Here is a 24,330-nt window from a genome sequence, read left to right as displayed (position 1 = left end):
GTATTCTTCATAAAAAACAAGCCCCACTTTAAGTTCGCATCGGCAATAAGATGGACTCTTGCATCAAAGGACGGCGAGCACGCGTGTGGAGCACGGCCTGTAAGCACAGGTTCAGGAAGTTCTAAACTGGGGTACCCAGTACTGGGATCTCTGCTGGCTGTGAGCCTGCGCCCAGTATAGTGCTGATGAAGGCAGTTGGCAAAGGCCTCTGAAGGTATTTGCACAGTAACTCCGCCCCCTTCTTCTCTGCTTACATATTTTTCCCCACTGTGGTGTGAAGGAACAAAGAGTTCGCAGCCCCACCCATCCTGTTGGCAGAGAACGCCGGCCTGTACGGACCTGTACATATCGCTCCTCGCTGCGCAAACCAACACCACTGGAACCCTGTTCCAGTTTGCTTCAGCTAGTGCCAATGCTGATCTTTCTCTCGGTCCGTCCTTCAGACCTGAACCGGTTGGAGAGACTGTGTTGTCAATGGCTCCTGGTCTGGACAGGAAAATTGGGTGTTGCTGGGAAGAAAGGGTTCAGGCTGTTCTGCGAGGCTTTCCAGAGACCCCCCCCACCCTGGGCTTGTCAGTGGGAGAAGCAGCTCCCCAGTGACAGCCTCACCAGCAGCAAGCACAAGCCCTGTGCAGCGATTGGCCAACAATGACGTCACCCCCACGCCGATGGGTTGGTGTTTGAGCCAGTCTTAATTTTTTTTCCCCCCCGGCAGATCATCATCACACGTTTTTAAGGCTGGATGCTGGCAGAAACTGTGTACTCAGATCTTAAGCCATCTTCTGATTTAATATCTCAATTAGGACGATGCACTTGGAAGGGCTCTAGGAGTGCCTCGGGGACACGCTGCCCCCCCCAGAAAATAAAATCAGCTAAGTGGATTGTCTGGGCCACAGCCAGGACAGTCACAGCACAAACTGCACCAGCCAACAGAATTTCTTAGGGATCCCACCCCACTGCAGCAGTGCCACCTGCTGACGAGCAGCAGGTACTGCAGCAGTGGAGTTCAACACCAGCAGGTCTCTGGCTCTCCCCTCCCTGTTCCCCAGCGCACAGGAACTTGAGTAACTCGTCCATGCCAGCTCTCTAACAACGCCTTTTAAAGGTGAATAAAAAAGAGGAATACATACATTATTAAAGTGCCATCTTTTCCATCCTTTACTTCTGAAGTAATGGGGACGTGGTAGGTTATCACCAGCACAGTGAGATGCAGGAGCTCCAGTCCTCTGCTTTCCAACATTACAGTTTGCTGATCAGACCACACTGTGCTCTACTGTGCCAAAAGTCACTGACTTAGCGCGAGCGATAAACTCCAATCCTAGATATAAAGAGGCCTATTTTTTTAATTTGATAAGCAGGTTTTATGAACAGATATTGAGAATAGCCGAGGCGGTATATAAAGTAAAGAAAGGAAATAATTCTTGTCCTTTTGTAAAACTATGCACCCCGAGGAAGGATCTGCGTTTCTGCGCTGTACACATTTGACAAATCTCATTTGTGACACATCAGCAACTTTTGTCGCTGTGTCCACTGGTCTTTGACCACTGTGAACAACACAATCCAAAGTAGCTCAGCAGATCTCCTGACCCCCTGTTCCCCTGTTCAGAGAAGCCGTTTCATTAAAAAGGAATTACATTATGACAATATTAATGAAATGCACTTTTCAGATGCAGCAGCCTTTTACTGTTAAAATACCCGCAAGGCCATTTCTTAAACAAGACGATCAGGGTTATAATTACAATACATTGCAGCATTTTGCTAAAGGCATAGTCGAGAAAACCTCATTGATTACCTGATTGATTTTGATTGATTCACATAATGCATTTAATCTCCTACAGTGTGAACAAACTGTAGAGCAACCCACACCACTGCCCCGTCTGGCTCGAAGACAGCAGACCAGAGCTGAAACTAAGAGCACCTGTTGAGTGTTTCATGTCTCTCATGTCGATTCTTTGCTTGCTCGGATACACAGAATTCAACATCTATTTCTTGGGCTAAAGCAGGGGAGGAATCATAACAGGCAGGTGAAATCCAAGGACGGTGCCGGAAATGTCCATTGGTTTCCCGTGTGTCCAGCGTGGACGGCCAACGGCTACACTTCTCCTGCCCCGCGCCCTGCCCTCCTTCCCGAATGGAGTCTCCACTTTCCTCTGCGCTCTAGACGTCAGCCAGCAGGGGGCGCTGAGGCGTGGCGCGGAGTGAGGTCAGGGGGCGTACTGGGAGAAGTGGCCCGTCAGAGAGGACCGCACTGGGCTTGTGGGAGCTGCAGCCGAAGCAGCCCAGCGCCAACGCCCGCCCCGGCTCGCCCGGGGAGGTCCCGGAGATTTGCACGGCGCCGGTGCCGCTCGAGGCCCCCTTGAGATCTTCGGGGGGTCGGCGTCGACTGCAGCTCCGGGGGTGTCCAGCGTCAACAGTCCTCCTCCAGCTCCTTCACAAGAGCAGAACCAGGCCCGCTTCGGGTCCACCCCACTTCAAACCGCCGGGCGCGAAGAGAAAGGTCCGATACAGCCGAAGGAACTGACAGCCAGGTCCCGCGCGTGTGTCCTGACCTCCTCTGTGGCTCCTGGGTCAGAGGTCCTCCTCTGTGACCAGGCAGTAGAAGTCCGTGCGCGCCCCGTAGTTCCGGGAGCCCAGGTCGGACACGTCGATGTCCACGTCGCTGGGCCTCGGGTCCGCCGCAGGGGAGGGGGCAGCGGGGAGCACGGGGGCTCTCGGACGGGGGGCCTTATAAACCGGCAGGCGAACTCCTGGGGGGCCAAAGGGAGAGAAAGGTTCGTGGAGGGCACCCCGAGTTCGGCGGCGAGCTCTGGGGGGTGCTCACGGCAGGAGGAGTCGCGGATCTGTCACTCCACTCGAGCGGCGGGTTCGACCGAGCCTGGGGAAAAGGGGCTGGCAGCTGTCTGAGCTCCCTGAAAGAAGATGGGAGCCACTGGACAAGGGTCCGTTAAAACACAATCCTGGGCTTTGGCAGACATGGTACATTCAGAGCTGGGACCCCACATCCAGCTGTAGCTCAGGCTGCAGGGGAGGAGCCCTGTGGGGAAACCAGGCAGGACTGGACAAGCACACACAAGCAGGCCTTTCTCCCCTAGTCCAGCCCAGACCCAGACCCGGACAGCAGAGGCGCTGTGCCGATACAATCTCTAGTCCAGCCCAGACCCAGACAGCAGAGGCGCTGTGCCGATACAATCTCTAGTCCAGCCCAGACCCAGACCCGGACAGCAGAGGCGCTGTGCTGATACAATCTCTAGTCCAGCCCAGACCCAGACAGCAGAGGCGCTGTGCTGATACAATCTCTAGTCCAGCCCAGACCCAGACAGCAGAGGCGCTGTGCTGATACAATCTCCAGTCCAGCCCAGACCCAGACAGCAGAGGCGCTGTGCTGATACAATCTCTAGTCCAGCCCAGACCCAGACAGCAGAGGCGCTGTGCCGATACAATCTCTAGTCCAGCCCAGACCCAGACCCGGACAGCAGAGGCGCTGTGCCGATACAATCTCTAGTCCAGCCCAGACCCAGACCCGGACAGCAGAGGCGCTGTGCTGATACAATCTCTAGTCCAGCCCAGACCCAGACCCAGACAGCAGAGGCGCTGTGCCGATACAATCTCTAGTCCAGCCCAGACCCAGACAGCAGAGGCGCTGTGCTGATACAATCTCTAGTCCAGCCCAGACCCAGACAGCAGAGGCGCTGTGCTGATACAATCTCTAGTCCAGCCCAGACCCAGACAGCAGAGGCGCTGTGCTGATACAATCTCTAGTCCAGCCCAGACCCAGACAGCAGAGGCGCTGTGCTGATACAATCTCTAGTCCAGCCCAGACCCAGACAGCAGAGGCGCTGTGCTGATACAATCTCTAGTCCAGCCCAGACCCAGACCCGGACAGCAGAGGCGCTGTGCCGATACAATCTCTAGTCCAGCCCAGACCCAGACCCGGACAGCAGAGGCGCTGTGCCGATACAATCTCTAGTCCAGCCCAAACCCAGACCCAGACAGCAGAGGCGCTGTGCTGATACAATCTCTAGTCCAGCCCAAACCCAGACAGCAGAGGCGCTGTGCTGATACAATCTCTAGTCCAGCCCAAACCCAGACCCAGACAGCAGAGGCGCTGTGCTGATACAATCTCTAGTCCAGCCCAAACCCAGACCCAGACAGCAGAGGCGCTGTGCCGATACAATCTCTAGTCCAGCCCAGACCCAGACCCGGACAGCAGAGGCGCTGTGCTGATACAATCTCTAGTCCAGCCCAGACCCTGACCCAGACAGCAGAGGCGCTGTGCTGATACAATCTCTAGTCCAGCCCAGACCCAGACCCAGACAGCAGAGGCACTGTGCCGATACAATCTCTAGTCCAGCCCAGACCCAGACAGCAGAAGCGCTGTGCCGATACAATCTCTAGTCCAGCCCAGACCCAGACCCGGACAGCAGAGGCGCTGTGCTGATACAATCTCTAGTCCAGCCCAGACCCAGACAGCAGAGGCGCTGTGCTGATACAATCTCTAGTCCAGCCCAGACCCAGACAGCAGAGGCGCTGTGCTGATACAATCTCTAGTCCAGCCCAGACCCAGACCCAGACAGCAGAGGCGCTGTGCTGATACAATCTCTAGTCCAGCCCAGACCCAGACCCGGACAGCAGAGTCGCTGTGCTGATACAATCTCTAGTCCAGCCCAGACCCAGACCCGGACAGCAGAGGCGCTGTGCCGATACAATCTCTAGTCCAGCCCAGACCCAGACCCGGACAGCAGAGGTACTGTGCCGATACAATCTCTAGTCCAGCCCAGACCCAGACAGCAGAGGCGCTGTGCCGATACAATCTCTAGTCCAGCCCAGACCCAGACCCAGACAGCAGAGGCGCTGTGCCGATACAATCTCTAGTCCAGCCCAGACCCAGACAGCAGAAGCGCTGTGCCGATACAATCTCTAGTCCAGCCCAGACCCAGACCCGGACAGCAGAGGCGCTGTGCTGATACAATCTCTAGTCCAGCCCAGACCCAGACAGCAGAGGCGCTGTGCTGATACAATCTCTAGTCCAGCCCAGACCCAGACAGCAGAGGCGCTGTGCTGATACAATCTCTAGTCCAGCCCAGACCCAGACAGCAGAGGCGCTGTGCCGATACAATCTCTAGTCCAGCCCAAACCCAGACCCAGACAGCAGAGGCGCTGTGCTGATACAATCTCTAGTCCAGCCCAGACCCAGACAGCAGAGGCGCTGTGCCGATACAATCTCTAGTCCAGCCCAGACCCAGACAGCAGAGGCGCTGTGCCGATACAATCTCTAGTCCAGCCCAGACCCAGACCCAGACAGCAGAGGCGCTGTGCTGATACAATCTCTAGTCCAGCCCAGACCCAGACCCGGACAGCAGAGTCGCTGTGCTGATACAATCTCTAGTCCAGCCCAGACCCAGACCCGGACAGCAGAGGCGCTGTGCCGATACAATCTCTAGTCCAGCCCAGACCCAGACCCGGACAGCAGAGGCACTGTGCCGATACAATCTCTAGTCCAGCCCAGACCCAGACAGCAGAGGCGCTGTGCCGATACAATCTCTAGTCCAGCCCAGACCCAGACCCGGACAGCAGAGGCGCTGTGCTGATACAATCTCTAGTCCAGCCCAGACCCAGACCCAGACAGCAGAGGCGCTGTGCCGATACAATCTCTAGTCCAGCCCAGACCCAGACAGCAGAGGCGCTGTGCTGATACAATCTCTAGTCCAGCCCAGACCCAGACAGCAGAGGCGCTGTGCTGATACAATCTCTAGTCCAGCCCAGACCCAGACAGCAGAGGCGCTGTGCTGATACAATCTCTAGTCCAGCCCAGACCCAGACAGCAGAGGCGCTGTGCTGATACAATCTCTAGTCCAGCCCAGACCCAGACAGCAGAGGCGCTGTGCTGATACAATCTCTAGTCCAGCCCAGACCCAGACAGCAGAGGCGCTGTGCCGATACAATCTCTAGTCCAGCCCAGACCCAGACCCGGACAGCAGAGGCGCTGTGCCGATACAATCTCTAGTCCAGCCCAGACCCAGACCCGGACAGCAGAGGCGCTGTGCCGATACAATCTCTAGTCCAGCCCAAACCCAGACCCAGACAGCAGAGGCGCTGTGCTGATACAATCTCTAGTCCAGCCCAAACCCAGACAGCAGAGGCGCTGTGCTGATACAATCTCTAGTCCAGCCCAAACCCAGACCCAGACAGCAGAGGCGCTGTGCTGATACAATCTCTAGTCCAGCCCAAACCCAGACCCAGACAGCAGAGGCGCTGTGCCGATACAATCTCTAGTCCAGCCCAGACCCAGACCCGGACAGCAGAGGCGCTGTGCTGATACAATCTCTAGTCCAGCCCAGACCCTGACCCAGACAGCAGAGGCGCTGTGCTGATACAATCTCTAGTCCAGCCCAGACCCAGACCCGGACAGCAGAAGCGCTGTGCCGATACAATCTCTAGTCCAGCCCAGACCCAGACCCAGACAGCAGAGGCGCTGTGCTGATACAATCTCTAGTCCAGCCCAGACCCAGACAGCAGAGGCGCTGTGCCGATACAATCTCTAGTCCAGCCCAGACCCAGACCCAGACAGCAGAGGCGCTGTGCTGATACAATCTCTAGTCCAGCCCAGACCCAGACCCGGACAGCAGAAGCGCTGTGCCGATACAATCTCTAGTCCAGCCCAGACCCAGACCCAGACAGCAGAGGCGCTGTGCTGATACAATCTCTAGTCCAGCCCAGACCCAGACAGCAGAGGCGCTGTGCTGATACAATCTCTAGTCCAGCCCAGACCCAGACAGCAGAGGCGCAGTGCCGATACAATCTCTAGTCCAGCCCAGACCCAGACCCAGACAGCAGAGGCGCTGTGCCGATACAATCTCTAGTCCAGCCCAGACCCAGACCCAGACAGCAGAGGCGCTGTGCTGATACAATCTCTAGTCCAGCCCAGACCCAGACAGCAGAGGCGCTGTGCCGATACAATCTCTAGTCCAGCCCAGACCCAGACCCGGACAGCAGAGGCGCTGTGCCGATACAATCTCTAGTCCAGCCCAGACCCAGACAGCAGAGGCGCTGTGCTGATACAATCTCTAGTCCAGCCCAGACCCAGACCCAGACAGCAGAGCCTCTGCACATCTGCTGTCGGGGTCCCAGCCAGATCTGGGGCCACAGGCTACACCCCCAGCTCACCCAGGTCTCCAGCAGGGTCGGGGTCGGGGCGGCAGTCCAGATAGTCGGGGTTCAGGGTCAGCATGGGGTCCTTGTCATCCTGGAGCAGAGTCTGGGGGTCCCCTGTGTTGTGGTGGTACATCAGCTTGCGGGGCATCTCCAGGACCAGGCTCTTCCAAAACTGGGAGGACGGGGTCTGAGGGGGGGTTGGGGGAGATGAGGAAGAAAAGGCTGAAACCTCAGAACCACACTTACCGCCAGCCACCTGAAGAGGGCGCTCAAACAGACAGGTATAGGGAAACACACAAGCACTGCTCTCATTTTTTCGAAAACAATTCCCATGTATAACGTTCAATGTACATATATAAACATATTCCCCCCTATATCTAGCCAAAGCCTTCTTTTACAAGAAGAAAGATCAAGTAAAAGGTAGAGAGTGTTAAGAAGGAGAGTTAAGTCACTCTCACTTGACCTCAGCTATGGATCTCGGCTTTGTGAAAACGCGGATCTGGACTCGCGCCCCCCAGCGGCCCCGGGCTCTCACCATGGACTTGGAGCCCCAGAGCAGGAGGGCCACGCTGCGCCCGCTCTCCTTCAGCAGACGCAGCGCGGGCGGGCTCAGCTGCCTGCGCTGGCTCTCGAACACGATGAAGACGGGCCGCCGGCACAGCTCCTGCAGGCGCCAGAGTCCCTCCCTGGGGCGACGGAGAGAGGAGGAGAGCAGGGGGTCCAGTCACAAGACCTCGGCTTCAACCACAGGGCAATGGCAGCTTGCGCCAGACACCCACCACTCTTTGTGCAAACGCGGGCCTCCTGTTTCCACTGGTGACCCCTACTTTGTATTTCCCTGCTCATTCTGCACACATCCTGTGCCCGAAGGACTTTGGGAATCTTCCCCCGTGAAGCTGTACTTACTTTTCCGATCTTGTACATTAACTACCAATACATCCTTCGCCTGGGATTTCTACTGCCTTAGTGGACTGCATCAGCGGCCTGTCGGACCAATTTGCAGAGACCTCAAGTACAGAAGCTTATTGTTTAGTATTTAAAAGTATGGCGTTTAAAAGACAAACCTTTGGCGTCCATACGAGATTACTTTGCTTTAAAATGCAATGATTTAATTCGTGCACATTATTGCAAACTATATTAATATCTTGTAATAGATCTGCAATAATGTTGTCCCAGACAAACTAGCACTGACTTCAACGACAGAAGAATGAATCTGAAAGTGCTTGTGTACTGTCCTTCATGTCCATGCAGTGGAACACCCTGCGATTGAGCTTTCCTGGATCACACACGCGTCATTTTCGCAGTGACTGTGAAAAGCAGAAATGACCCGCCTCCCCAAAAGTTTGTTATTCTTGATGTGAAACTGCAGAAACATGTACTGTACCTAGGTTCTTGCCTACTCTTTAAACACTGAGCGGAAAACATATATGGTGTACATTATACCTTATATACCTACTGTTGACTCAATGTTACTGTTATTGTTGATCACAGTACACAGCAAGCCAACAACTGTGTGTTGTGTCTCTTCCTGGAATTGTTTTTCTTTTTGTTCAGTATTCCTCCTTCACTTTACATCCATGTCTGTGCAAACAGACACACAAACAGTGTTCCTTCTCCTTTCAAATGACACCTGTCCCGCATTTTGCTGTATACTTGTAAATTCAAATGTATTCCATGAAGAATAACAGCATTGTTCACAAATTAATTACTGCGTTTTAATGCAATATTACCTTGTATAAACACAAAAGATATTTTTTTCTCCATGGCGCTAATACACTTCTGTACTATAAAACAGAAGCTATATCAAAGCTGTAAACAAGCACTTCTGAAGTATTCAAGAACATGGGGACTATTCCTTGTGCACACTATGTAACCGTGTTGAATTTCCTGCCTGCGCTCACCTGAAGCTGTTGGTGCACCACTCCTGCTCCAGGTAGGCCCTGGACAGGACCACGATCAGGCGCCGGCACCGACTAACGTTCATCAGCAGCTCCGCAGAGGGCTCTGGGATGGGGAAGGGAGAGGGGGCGTGTCAGAGCACCAGCTACAGCACGCCTGAGATCAGGGGTCAAGGGTCAAGGTTGGGGCGGCCCGCAGTTACCTGAGCCGGGCAGAATGTCTCCGTCGTGCAGGTGCAGCTTGTAGCTGTACCTGTTCTCCAGGTGTGGCTTCAGGATGAAGTTCACAAACTTCCGGTCGTGCTCATTGTTCACGTAGGAGACATAGGCATCGTACAGCTTCCCGTCTGGAAAGTCAGAGGAAAGTTAAGAGCCCGTCCTGTAGGTGTGAACAGATGTCTTCTTCTATACATGGACAGTACGTGTGTGCACATATGACAACTTCCAGTGACATGGCAAACAAAACACGCCACGGGTCGTGAACCCTCATACCTCCAAATGAGTAAATATGCAATCTGCAGCACATATGTTGGCAATGATAAAAACACAGCATAGAAGAAGGATCTTACCAGCTACTCCTTAAAATGTTCTCCATTGCATTTGGTCTTTGACTCTGAAATTTGACTCTCAGATATATGAAATGCAGCCCAGCCCAGTCCAGCTAAGCCAAGCCAAGCTAAATACGGCCCAGTCCAGTCCAGTCTAGCTCACCCCAATCCAGCCCAGCTAAATACAACCCAGTCCAGTCTAGCTCAGCCCCAGTCCAGCTAAATACAACCCAGTCCAGTCCAGTCTAGCTCAGCCCCAGTCCAGCTAAATACACCCCAGTCCAGCCCAGCCCAGCTAAATACACCCCAGTCCAGCCCAGCCCCAGCCCAGTGCTCTCACTCACCGTTCATCTCGTAGTCGCCGTAGGCGTTCTTGTACCAGAGCCTGAGGTTCAGGCGGCAGCGGGAGTACAGCGCCAGGGCCAGCAACAGGGCCAGCGCCAGGGTGAAGGCCGCGATCACGGCCGCGGTGTGGCTGGGCAGCCCTGCAGGACAGACCAGGGAACAGACTGTCCTCTGAAAGCCCAGCACTCTGCTCTACGGCCTCACCACAGCTCCGCCCCAGGGCTTACTGCCTCTCTCTCTACTGCACCCTGCCCTGCTTTTCACACAGTAATCACTCCTCACACTTATAGAGCACTTTCCTGGACACTCCCCTCAGAGCTCTTTACAGGTAATGGGGATCCCCTCCACCCCACCAGTGTGTACCCCCACCTGGATGATGCTCCAGTCCTCTCACACACACCAGCTCTCAGTGGGGAGGAGAGCAGAGTGATGAAGCCAGTTCAGAGATGGGGGTTATTAGGAGGCCATGACTGGTAAAGGCCAGGGGGAAATTTGGCCAGGACGCCGGGGTAACACTCCTACTCTTCTCGAGAGACACCCTGGGATTATTAATGACCACAGAGAGTCAGGACCTCGGTTTTATGTCGATCCCACTATACTGGGGCATTAGGACCCAGACAGACCGCAGGGTGAGCGCCACCTGCTGGCCCCACTAACACCTCTTCCAGCAGCAGCCTCAGCTTTCCCAGGAGTCTCCCATCCAGGTACTGACCAGGCTCACACTGCTGAGCTCCAGTGGGGCTGCCAGCTGGGAGCTGCAGGGTGATATATAGATCAAGAGGTTATAGATATAATGTACAGTACACTTGCACTACCACACCGCACTGCCCCAGTGCTGCAACTCAAGAACAGCAGTAACTTCATGGCCCAGTCAGGGTGAACAGTGCACTCATTCTGTAACTATAGTTCTCATGTGCCTGTCAGTACTGACTCAGGGACTCAGCGTGAGGCCTGAGTGATGCCAAAGCCAGAGAAAATTAAGGGTTTACCACTTGTGTGCTCCAGCTCCTTACCCGTTCTCTGCAGCTTAAACGTGGCTGTGGCGTTGCTCAGCCTGCAGGAGAAGACTCCGTAGCTCCCCTGATCCCTCACAGTAACTTGCAGCAGGCTGCTCACAAACCTCTGTGAGCCGTTGTTGGCAGACCTGTGGGGTGACACGGGCCCATGTGAATCCCGACATCACTGTGCCGAACCAACAGATTCCCGCCGGACAGCTGTCCTCAGAAAAACCAGATAATAACATAACATCACATCACTTTATTGGCCCTATACAATTTCTTGCATTAGGTCATAATTTGTCTTTTCGCAGACCCCTGCTTGCTCTCCATGAGACACACAGACAGGGAGAGAAGCTGGGGGTCAGAGCGCAGGGTCAGCCATTGTACAGCGCCCCTGGAGCAGTTGGGGTGAAGGGCCTTGCTCAGGGGCCCAATGGAGTAGGATTCCTCTGCTGGGCCGCGGGATTTGAACCGGCAACCTTCCAGCCACAGGCGCAGATCCTGAGCCACAGAGCCACTGCCCCGCCGTGCTCTAAAAGTCGGGTTTCGGAGCAGGCAGAGTTCTCGGCAGGATCTCTGCAAGCCAACTGGGTTTCAAACTCCGATCCCCAGTACTACAAGGTAACATTCCCAACAAGTGTGTGACCAGGCCAGCATTTAAGTGCATTTCTTGTGTGCATCTCAGTTTCTCTCCAGCAGAGGGCGCCCGAACCCCACAGCCGAAAATCCAGACTGATCTTTGCTTGCTGCAATGTTTTTTTCCCAGAGAGGCAGCCTGGCCCTGTCACTTTCCCCCTGATTACTTGCGATATGGATCTGGCATACTATGTACATATATATTACTATGATTCAGCAGTAGCTTATCTTAGCAAATAACCAAAATCCCAAGTAAATCCCAGCCGTGAATCCCAGCATCTAGAGCTGTGAAGGAAGTTGGCTCCAGAGAGCTCACTCACCACTCGGAGTCGTTCCTGGGGTAGAGGCTGGTGTTGGTCAGGAGCTGGTCATCCTTCAGCCAGTGCAGAGCAGAGTCGCAGTGTGGGTCCTGCGGGTCGGAGGACAGCCTGGCGGTGCAGTTGAGGGACAGCTGAGCCCCCAAAGTCGACGTCAGCACCGGGGTCCCCAGGGGAGACAGGAACTCCGGGGCCCCACTGCACACGTTGTCTGGACAGACAGACACGGATAACAGCGTCAGTCAGGTTTCCAGGCTGCAGGCCCAAGACCAGAGACGGGCACTGGGCAAGCAAAGAACTACACTCTCGTTTCTTTCCCCCAGAAAACGCCACGTGCCAACCCCCGTCCAGGGCAGCATTTGTCTTCACGTCGAAGAGACAAGAGCATGCGATGGGGAAAACAACGGACAGTCCCTGCTCACAGCAGCGGGGCGTGAACCTGAACCGGACACCCCCACCCGCTCGTGTCACGATCTGCCCGCTGTCTCCCCGAGGGCTGTGATGGGAGTCCCCAACACTGCTTCACACTGCTGTTTCCCCTGCGGTTCCTGCGCCCTGTGCCTGGAAATCCCAGCTGCCAAGCCGGCCGTGTCCTCTGATTGCTCACACCGAGCTGAACCAATGACGAGGCGGGGGATGACCTGCAGGCCCGTGCAGGTTAAACTGGGAAGAAGGTACCCAGTCAGGCGCACAGCCAGGGGGTGGGGGTGGGGGCGCTTGCTCTGTTTTTTGCAGGGCAGGTCACGCCTGGTCAGCGTCTGTTTGCATGAGCACCTCTTCTGGAAAAGCCCCCTCTGATCTCCCTGGGGGCTGGCTGCTAGCACAGGACACAAGGTTATCTGCACACACACACAGGAGAGCAGCCTCCAGTGTGACTGAAACAGCAGGGCCGAGTCCTGAAACACACCACACCAGCCCTGCCTTTACTTCCTGGAAACACAACCCATAGGCACTGTGGCCACAGGTTCAGGCTGGGGCTGTCAAATACCAGTCTGAACAGCATGTAGCTAGCACCAGCCGACATCTTAAAGAGATCGCTCTTCAATAGAGGAATCGCACATTTCAGAACAGCCAGTCATCTCTAGTGCTTCCAGGTCAAACAAAAACTCCCGGCTGCTCTTCCACACTGAGGTAGACTCTTTCCAAGGGGCTCAACCTGGACATCCGTCACACCTTTCTCTGAACCGAACTCTTTCCCGTCTGTGAAAAAAGGAACACGCACACACGAAAGAGGACTCTAGTGCCAAATCTGAGGGACGGAATCCAACCCTGTTTTTAACTTCTTGTGGGACACGTTAGCCGGACCCTGCTGGCGATGTGCTGTTACTCAGCACAGGTGGAACCACCAGTTCAGGCAGTGGGAGTCTGTGCTTGGCTGAGGAGCCAGTAGGATGAAGCTCCCACCTACAGGATAAGATCACTTTATTGGCCATATTCAAGTTCTTGTTTTAGGAATTATCTTTTCGCAGACCCCAGCTTGCTCTCCATGAGACACACAGACAGGGAGAGAAGCTGGGGGTCAGAGCACAGGGTCGCCATTGTACAGCACCCCTGGAGCAGCTGGGGTTCAGGGCCTTGCTCAGGGGCCCAATGGAGTAGGATTCCTCTGCCGGCTGCAGGATTTGAACCGGCAACCTTCCAGCCACAGGAGCAGACCCAGAGCCACAGAGCCACTGCTCCATCCCTAACTGGATTATAACCGAATGCCTCTAAATCAGAATCTCTACCCCCCCCCCCGGATGGGACCTGGATGGGAGACTCCTGGGAAAGCTGAGGCTGCTGCTGGAAGAGGTGTTAGTGGGCCAGCAGGGGGCGCTCACCCTGCAGTCTGTGTGGGTGGGGCTGCACACTGGTGGGGGTGGAGGGGATCCCCATGACCTGTAAAGCGCTCTGAGTGGAGGGGCCAGAAAAGCGCTGTGTAAGTGTGAGGAGTTATTTTTATTATTATTTTTATTACTCAGGGGCTGTACAAGCCAGTGGCTAGTTTACTTCAGCCAGACAAACGACAGGTTTCTGCTCCCCGATCGCCACTTCCCTTCTTGGAGTTTTAAACATCACCTCGGCAACGGCTACGGTTCGCACATCGCCTCCGCCGAGCTGCCCCGGCCAGGAACCAGCCCTCCTGGACTCCGCCCCGCCAGCGGACCCCATGCTCCCCGGCCGGTATAAACATGAACCCGTCGGCAGTCGTGCCCGGGTTCCACCTGCTTGCGGCTGTGAGGTGTGTTTACTGCGCACACACCCAGCAGTCACGCGCTGGCATCACGCCCTTCAGGGCTGCCTGTCTCTGCTCACAGGAACACCAGAGTGCCATGTCTGTAATAAACTGGCTTCATCCCAGGGCGTCTCTCGAGAAGAGTAGGGGTGTTACCCCGGTGTCCTGGCCAAATTTCCCCCTGGCCTTTACCAGTCATGGCCTCCTAATAACCCCCATCTCTGAACTGGCTTCATCACTCTGCTCTCCTCCCCACTGAGAGCTGGTGTGTGTGAGAGGACTGGAGCATCATCCAGGTGGGGCTGCACACTGGTGGGGGTGGAGGGGATCCCCATGACCTGTAAAGAGCTCTGAGTGGGGTGTCCAGAAAAAGTGCTCTATAAGTGTCAGGAGTTAATTAGTTAATAATCAGAGAGCACAGAGGGAGAATTCCCTGTGGGCAAAACAGGTGTAACTAAAAGAGCAGGGAAAGGCTTTCGCTGTCTTGGGAAAGCCCAGATGTCTCAGGACAAGAGCTGGGACACCAGCAGAGTCCTCAGCCACCCAGAAACAGAGCAGATCGTTGTTTCTGCCTCCCTGCCTTATCTGTGGCGCCCCTGGGTGAGTTATGAGTACATTTTTTTGGCACTACCCAGCGCGGGGTCAGGGTACAGGAGCGCGGGGGCCGGCCCGCCAGGAGAGGAGGGGTCCTGCGGGTGGAGCTGACGAGCGCAGGGGGGGGGAGATCAGCTCCGAGCCCGGTAACCAGGCCAGCGAGAGAGCAGGACGTGTTACACACCTCGACTGTGTTTCCATTCCCCTCAGCGCGACAAAGACACGGACGCAGAAACTGCTGGAAAACAAAAGCGATCGCGCAGACACGCACACCGCTGAAAAGAGAACTGGACGAAGTCGCCAATTAACCGAATCAGAACTGAATGAAGGCGCTAATTTAATCACGACGGTTTATACATTTAAACACGAACACTGAATCCCCGTGCTAGGTGTTAGGGCGCCCATATGTCCGCAGCCGTTCGCACGCTGACCCGTCGTTCATTAAAAAAACAAATGCAGGAAGAAAGCTGTGTTTTTTTACACTGCGGTGCTAGAAAGCGCTTGAACTTTTCCAGTGTTTTCTTTGGACAGCGTCCTGTCGGCACCTCTGCGCTCTCGACGCTGAACAGCTCCACCGATATGGCAGGAGAAAAAGGGGTTAAAAAGGCAGATTTCAGCCTCAGGAAATCGCGCTCCCCGCTTTGCACAGCAGCGCAGGGCGACTCCGAGATTCACTTGCTGGTTTTCTTAATGCCCACGCAAGCAAGCAAGCGACCCCCCCCGCTCTCTACAGGGTTACCCCAAGCGAGACCCCCCCGGCGGCCCTCGCACCCTCTCCGGGCGAAACTCTCACCTGCGGCCGCCCAGGTGCCCGCCCGCCCGCAGGCGAGGAGGAAGAGAAACGTCACCAGTTTCGGTCGCATTGTTCGCCGCGGTCGAGCGTCTGTTCCTCTCCCGAAAACGAGAACGAAATCACCCCCCAAACTCTCCCTCCCCTCCGCCACACACACACTCACACCTCTCCTCCTCGGCGGAAGGCGAGTCGGGGATGTGCGTGGGGCGCGCCGCCGCGGCCACCTGCCCCACACCGGAGGGCGAAGCGAAAGTCCGCGCGGGGCGGCGACAGTCACGCGCTCGCGCTACCTGGGCGGCGCGACTCCCGCGTCACGTGACCTCGCGCTGACCCCACCTGGACGCCTCCCCGCGCGGCGCGTCTCCCGCCCCCCCCCCCCCCCGGGGTGGACAGATAGCGGCCGCAGCGGCGCGAACTACGCCGCCTCTTTCGTTATCATCATCATCATCATCATCATACCCGCCGTCTCTTATGACTCTGTCCACACACTTCCACAATAATGATAACTTATTACGTGACGTAGGAGTACACCTGCGAGCCGCGAACTGCGAAAGTGGGGGGTGGGGCACTGATTTACACAAAGAGTTGTGTAAATGGGCGAGTGGGGAACAAGCTGCGCACCTGTATTGTTGAAGCGGACACCCTGGATGAGATCCTCAAACCAATGAGGCACTGACTACCAAACGGGACTGAGCGCTTTATTCTCGATTAGAAGCGCTCTTAAATGTTTTCACGACTCTCCGCTGTGCAAACACCGCGCCGCGACAGGGTTCAGAGCTCTCTCTCTCGCCCTCCGCCTCCCCCTTTTCACGTCCGCGCCTGTGTCCGCGGGTCGGTCCCTCTGGTTTCCCGGGCTCAGGTGAGCCCCCCGCTGCCCTGCAGGTTACAGGTGAGGGCCGGTCGCTGCCCCGCCACAGTGCGTGTCCGCCCAGCTCTCTGGAGGACGTGGTGACCTGATTCATTCCGCGCACCTGCTGTTTTCCGCTCTCTCCTCGCTCTCGCAGAGCACCTCAGCGTGTCAGGTCTTGTTCGCCTGTAACTTAGGCGAGACTCGATACACCCCTGCACCGTTGTCTTGGAAAAGTATCGCACGTCTTTTTTTTTTTGTCTTAAAAACAACACATTAAGGTATTCATACAATACAGCAGTTGCGATGCCGTCAGAGTTTGTAGAGGACTGATTTTTAAGTTCTAACGTGTGTAAGTAATTAACTTGAAAATCATTTTCTTTCTTTTCGCCATTGACGAGTGTTAGCATGACAACTTTGTTGTTTTTTTTTTCAGTTTCTGTGGGCTTCGTCCAGGTGTGGCGGCGACCCCGGCGCAGTGGCTGGCGGGTCTTGTAGTTCTCGGACACTGTCGCCTACAGTTCCCATACACCCCTGCGCAGAGCCACCTGTGCACCCTAGAATTCAAAGACTGCGCGAAGGAGCCCATCTTCATCCAAACGAACGCCTACCATGTGTGTTGTTTTAGTCAAGCTGACCTATTTAAGTTGCATTTTGACTTTGTGAGAAATTGCGTGGTTGCCTTTGTTTTGTACATAAATATCTGTACTCACCCGATGGATCCGGTTTAAACTGTGACATCGTAACATTCCGAGCCGACAGTCTTTAAGTCAAGTAGTCTGAAAAAATCACCACACCATGTGTGGAGCCTCAATGCAATGTGCTGTTAATAATCTCAGCAGGTCTGAATCTAGGTCAAGAAACGGTGAAGTCTGATCATTTACAGATCATCATAGCCAGCAGCCATATCCCCCTGCATCTCCCAGCTGGCAGCCCCCTGGAGCTCAGCAGTGTGAGCCTGGTCAGTACCTGGATAGGAGACTCCTGGGAAAGCTGAGGCTGCTGCTGGAAGAGGTGTTAATGGAACCAATAGGGGGCGCTCAACCTGCGGTCTGTGTGGGTCCTGATGCCCCAGTATAGTAAAAGGGGCACTGCACTGTAAAAAGGTGCCTCCCTTCAGATGAGACGTACTGTAAAACCTAGGTCTTGCTGTGGTCATTAAAAATCCCAGGGCGTTTCTTGCAAAGAGTAGGGGTGTTACCCCGGTGTCCTGGCCAAATTTCCCCCTGGCCTTTACCAGTCATGGCCTCCTACTAATCCCCCTCTCTGAACTGGCTTCATCACTCTGCTCTCCTCCCCACTGAGAGCTGGTGTGTGTGAGAGGACTGGAGCATCATCCAGGTGGGGCTGCACACTGGTGGGGGTGGAGGGGATCCCCATGACCTGTAAAGAGCTCTGGGTGGAGTGTCCAGAAAAGCGCTATATAAGTGTAAGGAGTTAAATATTTAATAAACTGAGAACACAGAGGGAGAATTCCATGTCAGCATAAAACAAGTTGAGTCAAGTGTCCGCTGTATTATTATTGTTTTCGCCACTGGCTGGATCTCTCCTGGACTCACTGATGTGCCCTGAGGGCGGGTGGGGGCAGCGTTTTGGGGTTCCAGCACCTCAGGGTGCAGTTCAAGAGCGGCGAAGGGGCGTGTGTGTGTGTGGGGGGGGTCTGTGTTTCTCTCCTCACTGACCGGAAGGACGATATCAGGGGACCCCGCGGCAGAAATGAGGGCTCCTGGGGTGACTCACTGTGGTGGGGTGTTGAGGGAGCCCCGAAACCCCCAGATTAAGAAGATCCAGGAGAGGGGGGTTTGGGCACCTGGCAGGGATGCCCCCCTCCTTGCTGAAAATCCCTGTTGGGGCTCCCCCGGGACCCCAGGACACACTGCTGCGTGCGGGGCTGCGTCTCTCGGTTGGCCTGGGAGCTCTTGGGGGATCGGAGTCACGGAGCGAGGGGATGTCTGCTCCTCCGAGGACGTGGACAGAGGAGACACTGAGCTGCTGGCCCGGCGCTCTTTAACCTCACGAGCACTGAGCACACTACTAATACTAATACTGCACGAGACTCAGAGCCCTCCCGCCCTCTCTCAGCATCGTTAACACGACTGCAGCAGGCAACGACAAACTGCAAGTACAAACAGCGTGTGTAAAAAAAACCCTGTTTCTTTACTAGACACTCTTGGAATAGAGAATGCTGATCCACGGTGAAAGCCTGCTACATAGAAAAGCTTCAGCATATTGTGCGAAAATACACGTGTGGAAAAACTGAACCTGATGTTGCTTCCATAATATCCAGAGGGCAGGATGCAGAGCGATCTGATGAGGGCAGAGACAGGTGAGGTGGTGGACTCTGATTCGATATAGTGCCCCTCGTCGGTCAGCACTGTCTCACAGACCTGGACAGCTTCCCATCCAGAGAGAGTTAATTCTCTCTACAACCCGACCTCTCCAACTGGATGAGATCCCTTAATGAAGAGACGGGTATAAACGAGAGGAGTCCATTCAGCCCCTCTAGCCTGTCTGTTAGTAAATCATTAATGATCTGTGCCTTGGAAGAAGCCAGAGTATCAGCTTCAACACTTTGGCTGGGGGGGGCTTGTTCCCCACTCCCACCACCCTTTGGGTAAAGAAGTGCCCTCTGATCTTGATTTAAAAATCACTTCCCCGGCGTGGCTGCTTGTGTCCTCTGCTGCGTGTATCTTCTGCGTTCCTTTTTCTGAGCAAGCGACCGAAACAAAATGCATTACGAGCAAAAGACTGGGGGGGGAGACAGACGATCGTCCTCCTGCTTGACTTCAGGAATAGAGCAGGGGATTCCCTGGAGCTTGGAAAGAAACACCACTCAAGGCTTTGAAAAGTCACCCTGTCAGTTATAAACGTCTGCACGGGCAGGAGCTGAGAGCCCCCTGTGTTGGATGTGACTCAGTGAATCAGGAGTCATGGGGGTTCACTCAGGGCACACAGGCGAACCCCAGTCTCTCCGCTGCTCGGCGGGAATCACAGCTTGGCACTGGGTGTCACTCAGCTGGGTGTGGAAGCAGGATGGCCGTCTCTGGTCCTGTTGTAAACCTTTTCCGGTGTGGCCTGAAACGCCAGAAACGAGCACCCTGCCGCCACACTGTTAGCGCAGTTCTCTGTGGTGTCCCAGATAGGAGCCTGAAGTCCCACTAGAGGAGGGATCACAGCTGTCTGCTGTTTCACACCAATGGCAGCTCTCTCATGATGCTGTGAGGGAGGCCACCTCAAGCCCTATGACTTCATTTCCTGCCTTCAGCTGAAAACCCCAAGGGAGCCTGGTCCCTGCTGCCAGCGTCAGTCTTCTGGGCTCTTTATAGCAGGGCTGACTATCCAAATAAAATAATAATAAAAAAAGAACAAGTTCATATCTTTGCACCTCAGAGTTTCATGATGTGGGGTGGCCTGGGTGTCTTTCTTCTTACTCCTCCATCATCTTGTGCTCCATATTCCTGAAAGAGCAAAAACAGTCTTTGAAGTTTACAAAACCAAAACTTTGCTTTCAGACAAATGCCCAAATTTTCGTTGAGTTTTGAATCCGTGGAAGTTGTTTGCATATTGTGTTTTTAAGTTTAAAAACCCTGGTCCGACTCAGTCAGAGTAGTGATCGGTCAGCCAATCGAAAACATCAAAGCGGCACTCAGGGGTGCCTTTTTATTGGACGGAACCACCTGCTCGTCACCCAATAGGAACAAAGGATCCAGTAACTGGACTCTGATTGGTGGGTGCCGCTACTGATAGAATCTGTGTGTTAAGAGTTTTTCAGATCTCAGCAAGCCTGCTAGTCCTGCTCCCCGAATGAGAATCGTGCAAAATTCAATAACTACCTCACATCAAACTGAGGTAATGCTAATTTCTAGATATAAGGTGGCAAAGCCTGAAATATGAAAATGTTGATACACATAATAAAGAAGTGTCTCTGGTTCTATATGAAATGGGAGTATTGTATTTTGTGAACAAGTTAGAAATTATAAACATCAATATTCCAGGTGGGATAAGATATTACCTGATGATTATTTTCCTTTAGCATTACCTTTAGTTAAAACCTTGCACTACAGCAGACAATCCGGCTACGACGTCTTGTCCCTGACAGCTTGTGATCTGATCACTGACTTAATCTCAGCGAAGCAAAAAACATAGATTCCCATGAGGTCCCGGGAGGGAGGCAGGCATGATGGGACCTGTTGAGACCGATCCCATCACACTGCTGTTTGCACACAGCCCTGTACCTCCCGGGCCTCGCCAGGGAGCCTCTGGACACACCTCAGCTCCTGCTTCAGCCTCTGCAGCTTGTCTTCCAGTCGCGCGTTTACGACCTTCAGAGGGACGTCAGGTACAAACCAGGCCGCTATGAACTTGAAGATGACGGCAATGTGCTGCACAGACAGGAAGAGAGCAGGAAGAAAGAGATCAAGGTACGGTCTCCACTTTGCAGCTCAATGTACTGCTTGCAGGAGAAGCCCGGAGCTCTGTTTGTGGTGCAGAGAGTGTGCAGTATTTCACTGTCTGTGAACATGTGGCCCTGAAGCTGCAAACCCACAGCTGAGAGACCGAGTGACTCAGGCCACGCAGAACATCCTTCAAGCCTTCATCACTTCGACAGGTTTAGGAACACAATGAGCATATATCCACCCTTACGACCAGGAAGGTCAACAAACAGAAGCTAAAAAAAAGCAACGCCTAAGCAGATCACATAGAAAATATGATCTAGGCCATGTGCAGTAGTTTTATTTCCAGTAGACAGCAGGGTACTTTGGCAATCTGCCCCCATGCTTGTGCACATACATCTTACACACAGCTGGCCAGACGGTGCGTTATTAGTCAGGAGGCAGCGCTGGAGAGGGCGTCTCACCTCGAACAAGATGACGAAGCCAAACCTCACGGCCAGGATGAGCCAGTACTGAGAGGTGTAGGTGTAGTCTTCACTGTTCCTGTAGTCCTTGTAACTGCAGAGACAATAGTTACAGACATGCAAGCTCTTGCCTTTAAATAATAATAATAATAATAATAATAATAGCTTACACTTATATAGCGGTTTTCTGGACACTCCACTCAAAGAGCTTTACAGGTAATGGGGACCCCTCCACCCCCACCAGTGTGCAGCCCCACCTGGATGATGCAACGGCGGCCATAGTGCACCAGAACGCTCCCCACACACCAGCTCTCAGTGGGGAGGAGAGCAGAGTAATGAAGCCGATTCATAGACGGGGATTATTAGGAGGCCATGATTGGTAAGGGCCAATGGGAGATTTGGCCAGGACACCGGGGTAACACCCCTACTCTTTCCGAGAAACGCCCTGGGATTTTTAATGACCACAGAGAGTCAGGACCTCGGGTTTACGTCTCATCCGAAGGACAGTGCCCATCACTATACTGGGGCATTAGGACCCACATGGGCCGCAGGGTGAGCGCCCCCTGCTGGCCCCACTAACGCCTCTTCCAGCAGCAACCTTAGTTTTTCCCAGGAGGTCTCCCACCCAGGTACTGACCAGGCTCACACCTGCTGAGCTCCAGTGGGGCTGCCAGTTGTGAGTTGCAGAGTGATATGGCTGCTGGTCATAAATCAGAGGCCAGGACACCTGCACTGCCTTATTGTGCACGTTCACAATCCATAGGTCAAAATGGATTTCTAACCCATCTGACACACAGCCTGCCTGCACTCTAACCAATGCCTGATTTAAATTGATTTGAAGCACTGACAATCAGAACTTGCAAACAAGAGCCTTTTGCACTATAGAGCAGACGGGGTTCCAGACATGGTGTCTCTCTATTCTGCTATCTGTAGCGCAGGACTCTATGCTTCAAAACCACATCGCTTGAAACACCCTGCTGTCATCCAACAGGCATCACTTCAGCCTGAGCACAGCCCTGTGCATAAAATATTTCATTTTAAATCAAATATTTTTATTTTGTCAGGGAGGCTGCGATGATCTAGCTGTGGTTCATGAAATCGCAACACCTCTCGGCCAATACACTAACAGGAAATTGTCAAGACTAAGCCGGCGCAGAGGACAGAGGTCTTTCAGGCGTCGCTGACCTGCAGTGGGTGACGTTGAGCCCTTTGTAATTCAGCTGACTGGGCAGAAAGTCCTTCTGGATATTCTCATCTGACACCCAGACGGTGGACAGGGTGTTGTTGATGTAGCCGGTCATACAACTGGAGGGGAGAGGGAGGAAGAGGAGAGAGAGGAAGAGTCAGCTCCCTGAAATATCAACGCACAGAGGGGCAGCGGGCTCGTTCAATCAAGGTGAAGGGGCAGATAATCCAAAAGAAACTGCACATTTCCCACTTGTCATCACTGTCTGCTTGTATTCCTCACTAACAGTCAGTGTAAGAGTCAGTATGGGTTGAGCACAAAAGAGTGAAAGTTTCATTACTTATATCTTGCAGAAGACGGACACAGAATGTAGGAATTAACACATAATGTAGGAATGTTTGAATGTAGGAAGATAACTGGAGAAAATCCCAGCTGCTGGTGCAGGCTCTGCGTCTCCCAGCAGAGTTTTCCTGGATACCAGTGTGGAAGCCGGAGTCAGGCTGGAGACGTGCGAGGGGTGGAAGGCGGAGGCGACCGATGAGACCCACTGGAGATGCGTGGCCGTCCCGTTGGCGCAGGGACCGTAGCGGTACTTGTACACCAGGCGAGGGATGAAGTCGGACGTGATGCCGATGACCAGGCCGTTGGCTATCACTGCCAGCACCCCCACCGCCTTCAGGACGTTGTACCACACGCCTGCGGGGACAACAGGGAGGCCGCGGTAGTGCCAGTCCGGATTCTGAACACAGCGGAGGGTAGACTGGCGCTCAGACTCTCACACTGACATTCATACTCACACTCTCTTGCACACTGATTCACACACACACACACATTGATGCACACTCACTTACACACTCTCATGCACACACTCACTCACGCACACTCACTTACATACTCTAATGCACACTCACAACACAGTCTCACACACTCACAGTCTCACGCTCACAATCACGCACTCACTTACACACTCTCATGCACACAGTCTCACACACGCACACTCACAACACAGTCTCACACACTCAATCACAGTCTCACGCTCACACTCACTCGTGCACACTCTCATGCACACTCACAACACAGTCTCACACACTCAATCACAGTCTCACGCTCACACTCACTCACGCACACTCACTTACACACTCTCAACACAGTCTCACACACTCACACACTCAATCACAGTCTCACGCTCACACTCACTCACGCACACTCAATCAGAGTCTCACACACTCAATCAGTCTCACGCTCACACTCACTCATGCACACTCACTTACACACTCTCATGCACACACTCACTCATGCACACTCAATCACAGTCTCACGCTCACACTCACTCACGCACACTCACTTACACACTCTCATGCACACTCACAACACAGTCTCACACACTCATACACTCACAGTCTCACGCTCACACTCACAACAAAGTCTCACGCTCACAATCACGCACACTCATTTACACACTCTCAGTCTCACACACGCACACTCACAACACAGTCTCACACACTCAATCACAGTCTCACGCTCACACACTCAATCACAGTCTCACGCTCACACTCACTCGTGCACACTCTCATACACACTCACAACACAGTTTCACGCACGCTCACTCTCACGCCCACACAGCTGCCTTACCGATGTTGTTGGTCTTTATGGGCACCAGTCTCCTCTCCAGACTGACCATCTTGATGGCGTCCAGCCGGATCTCGATGATGTTGTTCAGCAGGGCCAGCAGGGGGGCCAGGGGGAAGGCGGCCACGAAGATGGTGGTGAAGCTGAACTGCAGCACTGCGACCGAGACGAGACGTGACTTGTCGGAGCTGACCCTCCTGTACGGGGCCGCGGGACCTGTGACGTGCCACAAGCACCTCCTCACTCTGCCCGGAGCATGGCCCCAAAACACACCACTGCCGACTGCAGATCAGGTGGACACAACAGCAGTAACC

At 54.1% G+C, this 24,330-nt stretch overlaps 2 protein-coding genes and 1 long non-coding RNA gene across 3 annotated transcripts in view; 1 reads left to right on the top strand and 2 right to left on the bottom strand.

The window, feature by feature from the left end:
• Positions 1 to 1,325: 1,325 nt before the first annotated feature.
• sigirr (single immunoglobulin and toll-interleukin 1 receptor (TIR) domain) lies at positions 1,326 to 15,782 on the bottom strand. Its single transcript, XM_088611544.1, has 9 exons — positions 15,497 to 15,782; positions 11,898 to 12,105; positions 10,957 to 11,087; positions 9,943 to 10,083; positions 9,254 to 9,397; positions 9,054 to 9,156; positions 7,688 to 7,838; positions 7,165 to 7,339; positions 1,326 to 2,747 (listed from the first exon to the last, which is right to left on the bottom strand). Exons 1-9 carry the CDS (start codon positions 15,564 to 15,566, stop codon positions 2,569 to 2,571), a joined length of 1,302 nt encoding a protein of 433 aa, XP_088467670.1. The 5' UTR covers positions 15,567 to 15,782; the 3' UTR covers positions 1,326 to 2,568.
• Positions 15,783 to 16,033: 251 nt separating this feature from the next.
• On the top strand, positions 16,034 to 18,604 carry LOC148645762 (uncharacterized). The gene is made up of 2 exons (XR_015928180.1): positions 16,034 to 16,385; positions 16,780 to 18,604. It is a non-coding gene; the product is annotated as an uncharacterized LOC148645762 (long non-coding RNA).
• LOC148645761 (anoctamin-9-like) overlaps positions 18,480 to 24,330 on the bottom strand; it is a 28,967-nt gene continuing 23,116 nt past the window's right edge. Inside the window, exons 19-24 of the mRNA XM_088611534.1 lie at positions 24,020 to 24,172; positions 22,936 to 23,083; positions 22,387 to 22,506; positions 21,202 to 21,295; positions 20,613 to 20,725; positions 18,480 to 19,801 (exon numbers count right to left, since the gene is read on the bottom strand). Of these exons, the coding sequence (XP_088467660.1) occupies positions 19,771 to 19,801; positions 20,613 to 20,725; positions 21,202 to 21,295; positions 22,387 to 22,506; positions 22,936 to 23,083; positions 24,020 to 24,172 (659 nt within the window). The 3' untranslated portion in view covers positions 18,480 to 19,770. The remainder of the gene's footprint in view (positions 19,802 to 20,612; positions 20,726 to 21,201; positions 21,296 to 22,386; positions 22,507 to 22,935; positions 23,084 to 24,019; positions 24,173 to 24,330) is intronic.

Source organism: Lepisosteus platostomus, chromosome 18, assembly GCF_059453375.1.
Source record: "Lepisosteus platostomus isolate fLepPlt1 chromosome 18, fLepPlt1.hap1, whole genome shotgun sequence".
In the NCBI taxonomy this organism is placed as follows: Eukaryota; Metazoa; Chordata; class Actinopteri; order Semionotiformes; family Lepisosteidae; genus Lepisosteus; species Lepisosteus platostomus.
The sequence above is the reverse complement of the archived record's forward strand: the minus strand, read 5'-3'. Positions and strand labels throughout refer to the sequence as shown.

Coding starts and splice junctions, on each gene's coding strand:
- sigirr (XM_088611544.1), bottom strand. CDS start 15,566: ATGCGACCGAAACTGGTGACGTTTCTCTTCCTCCTCGCCTGCGGGCGG. Junction 9,398..9,942: donor CGGCGACTACGAGATGAACG/GTGAGTGAGAGC, acceptor CTGACTTTCCAG/ACGGGAAGCTGTACGATGCC. Junction 7,340..7,687: donor TCTGGGGCTCCAAGTCCATG/GTGAGAGCCCGG, acceptor ACCCCCCCTCAG/ACCCCGTCCTCCCAGTTTTG.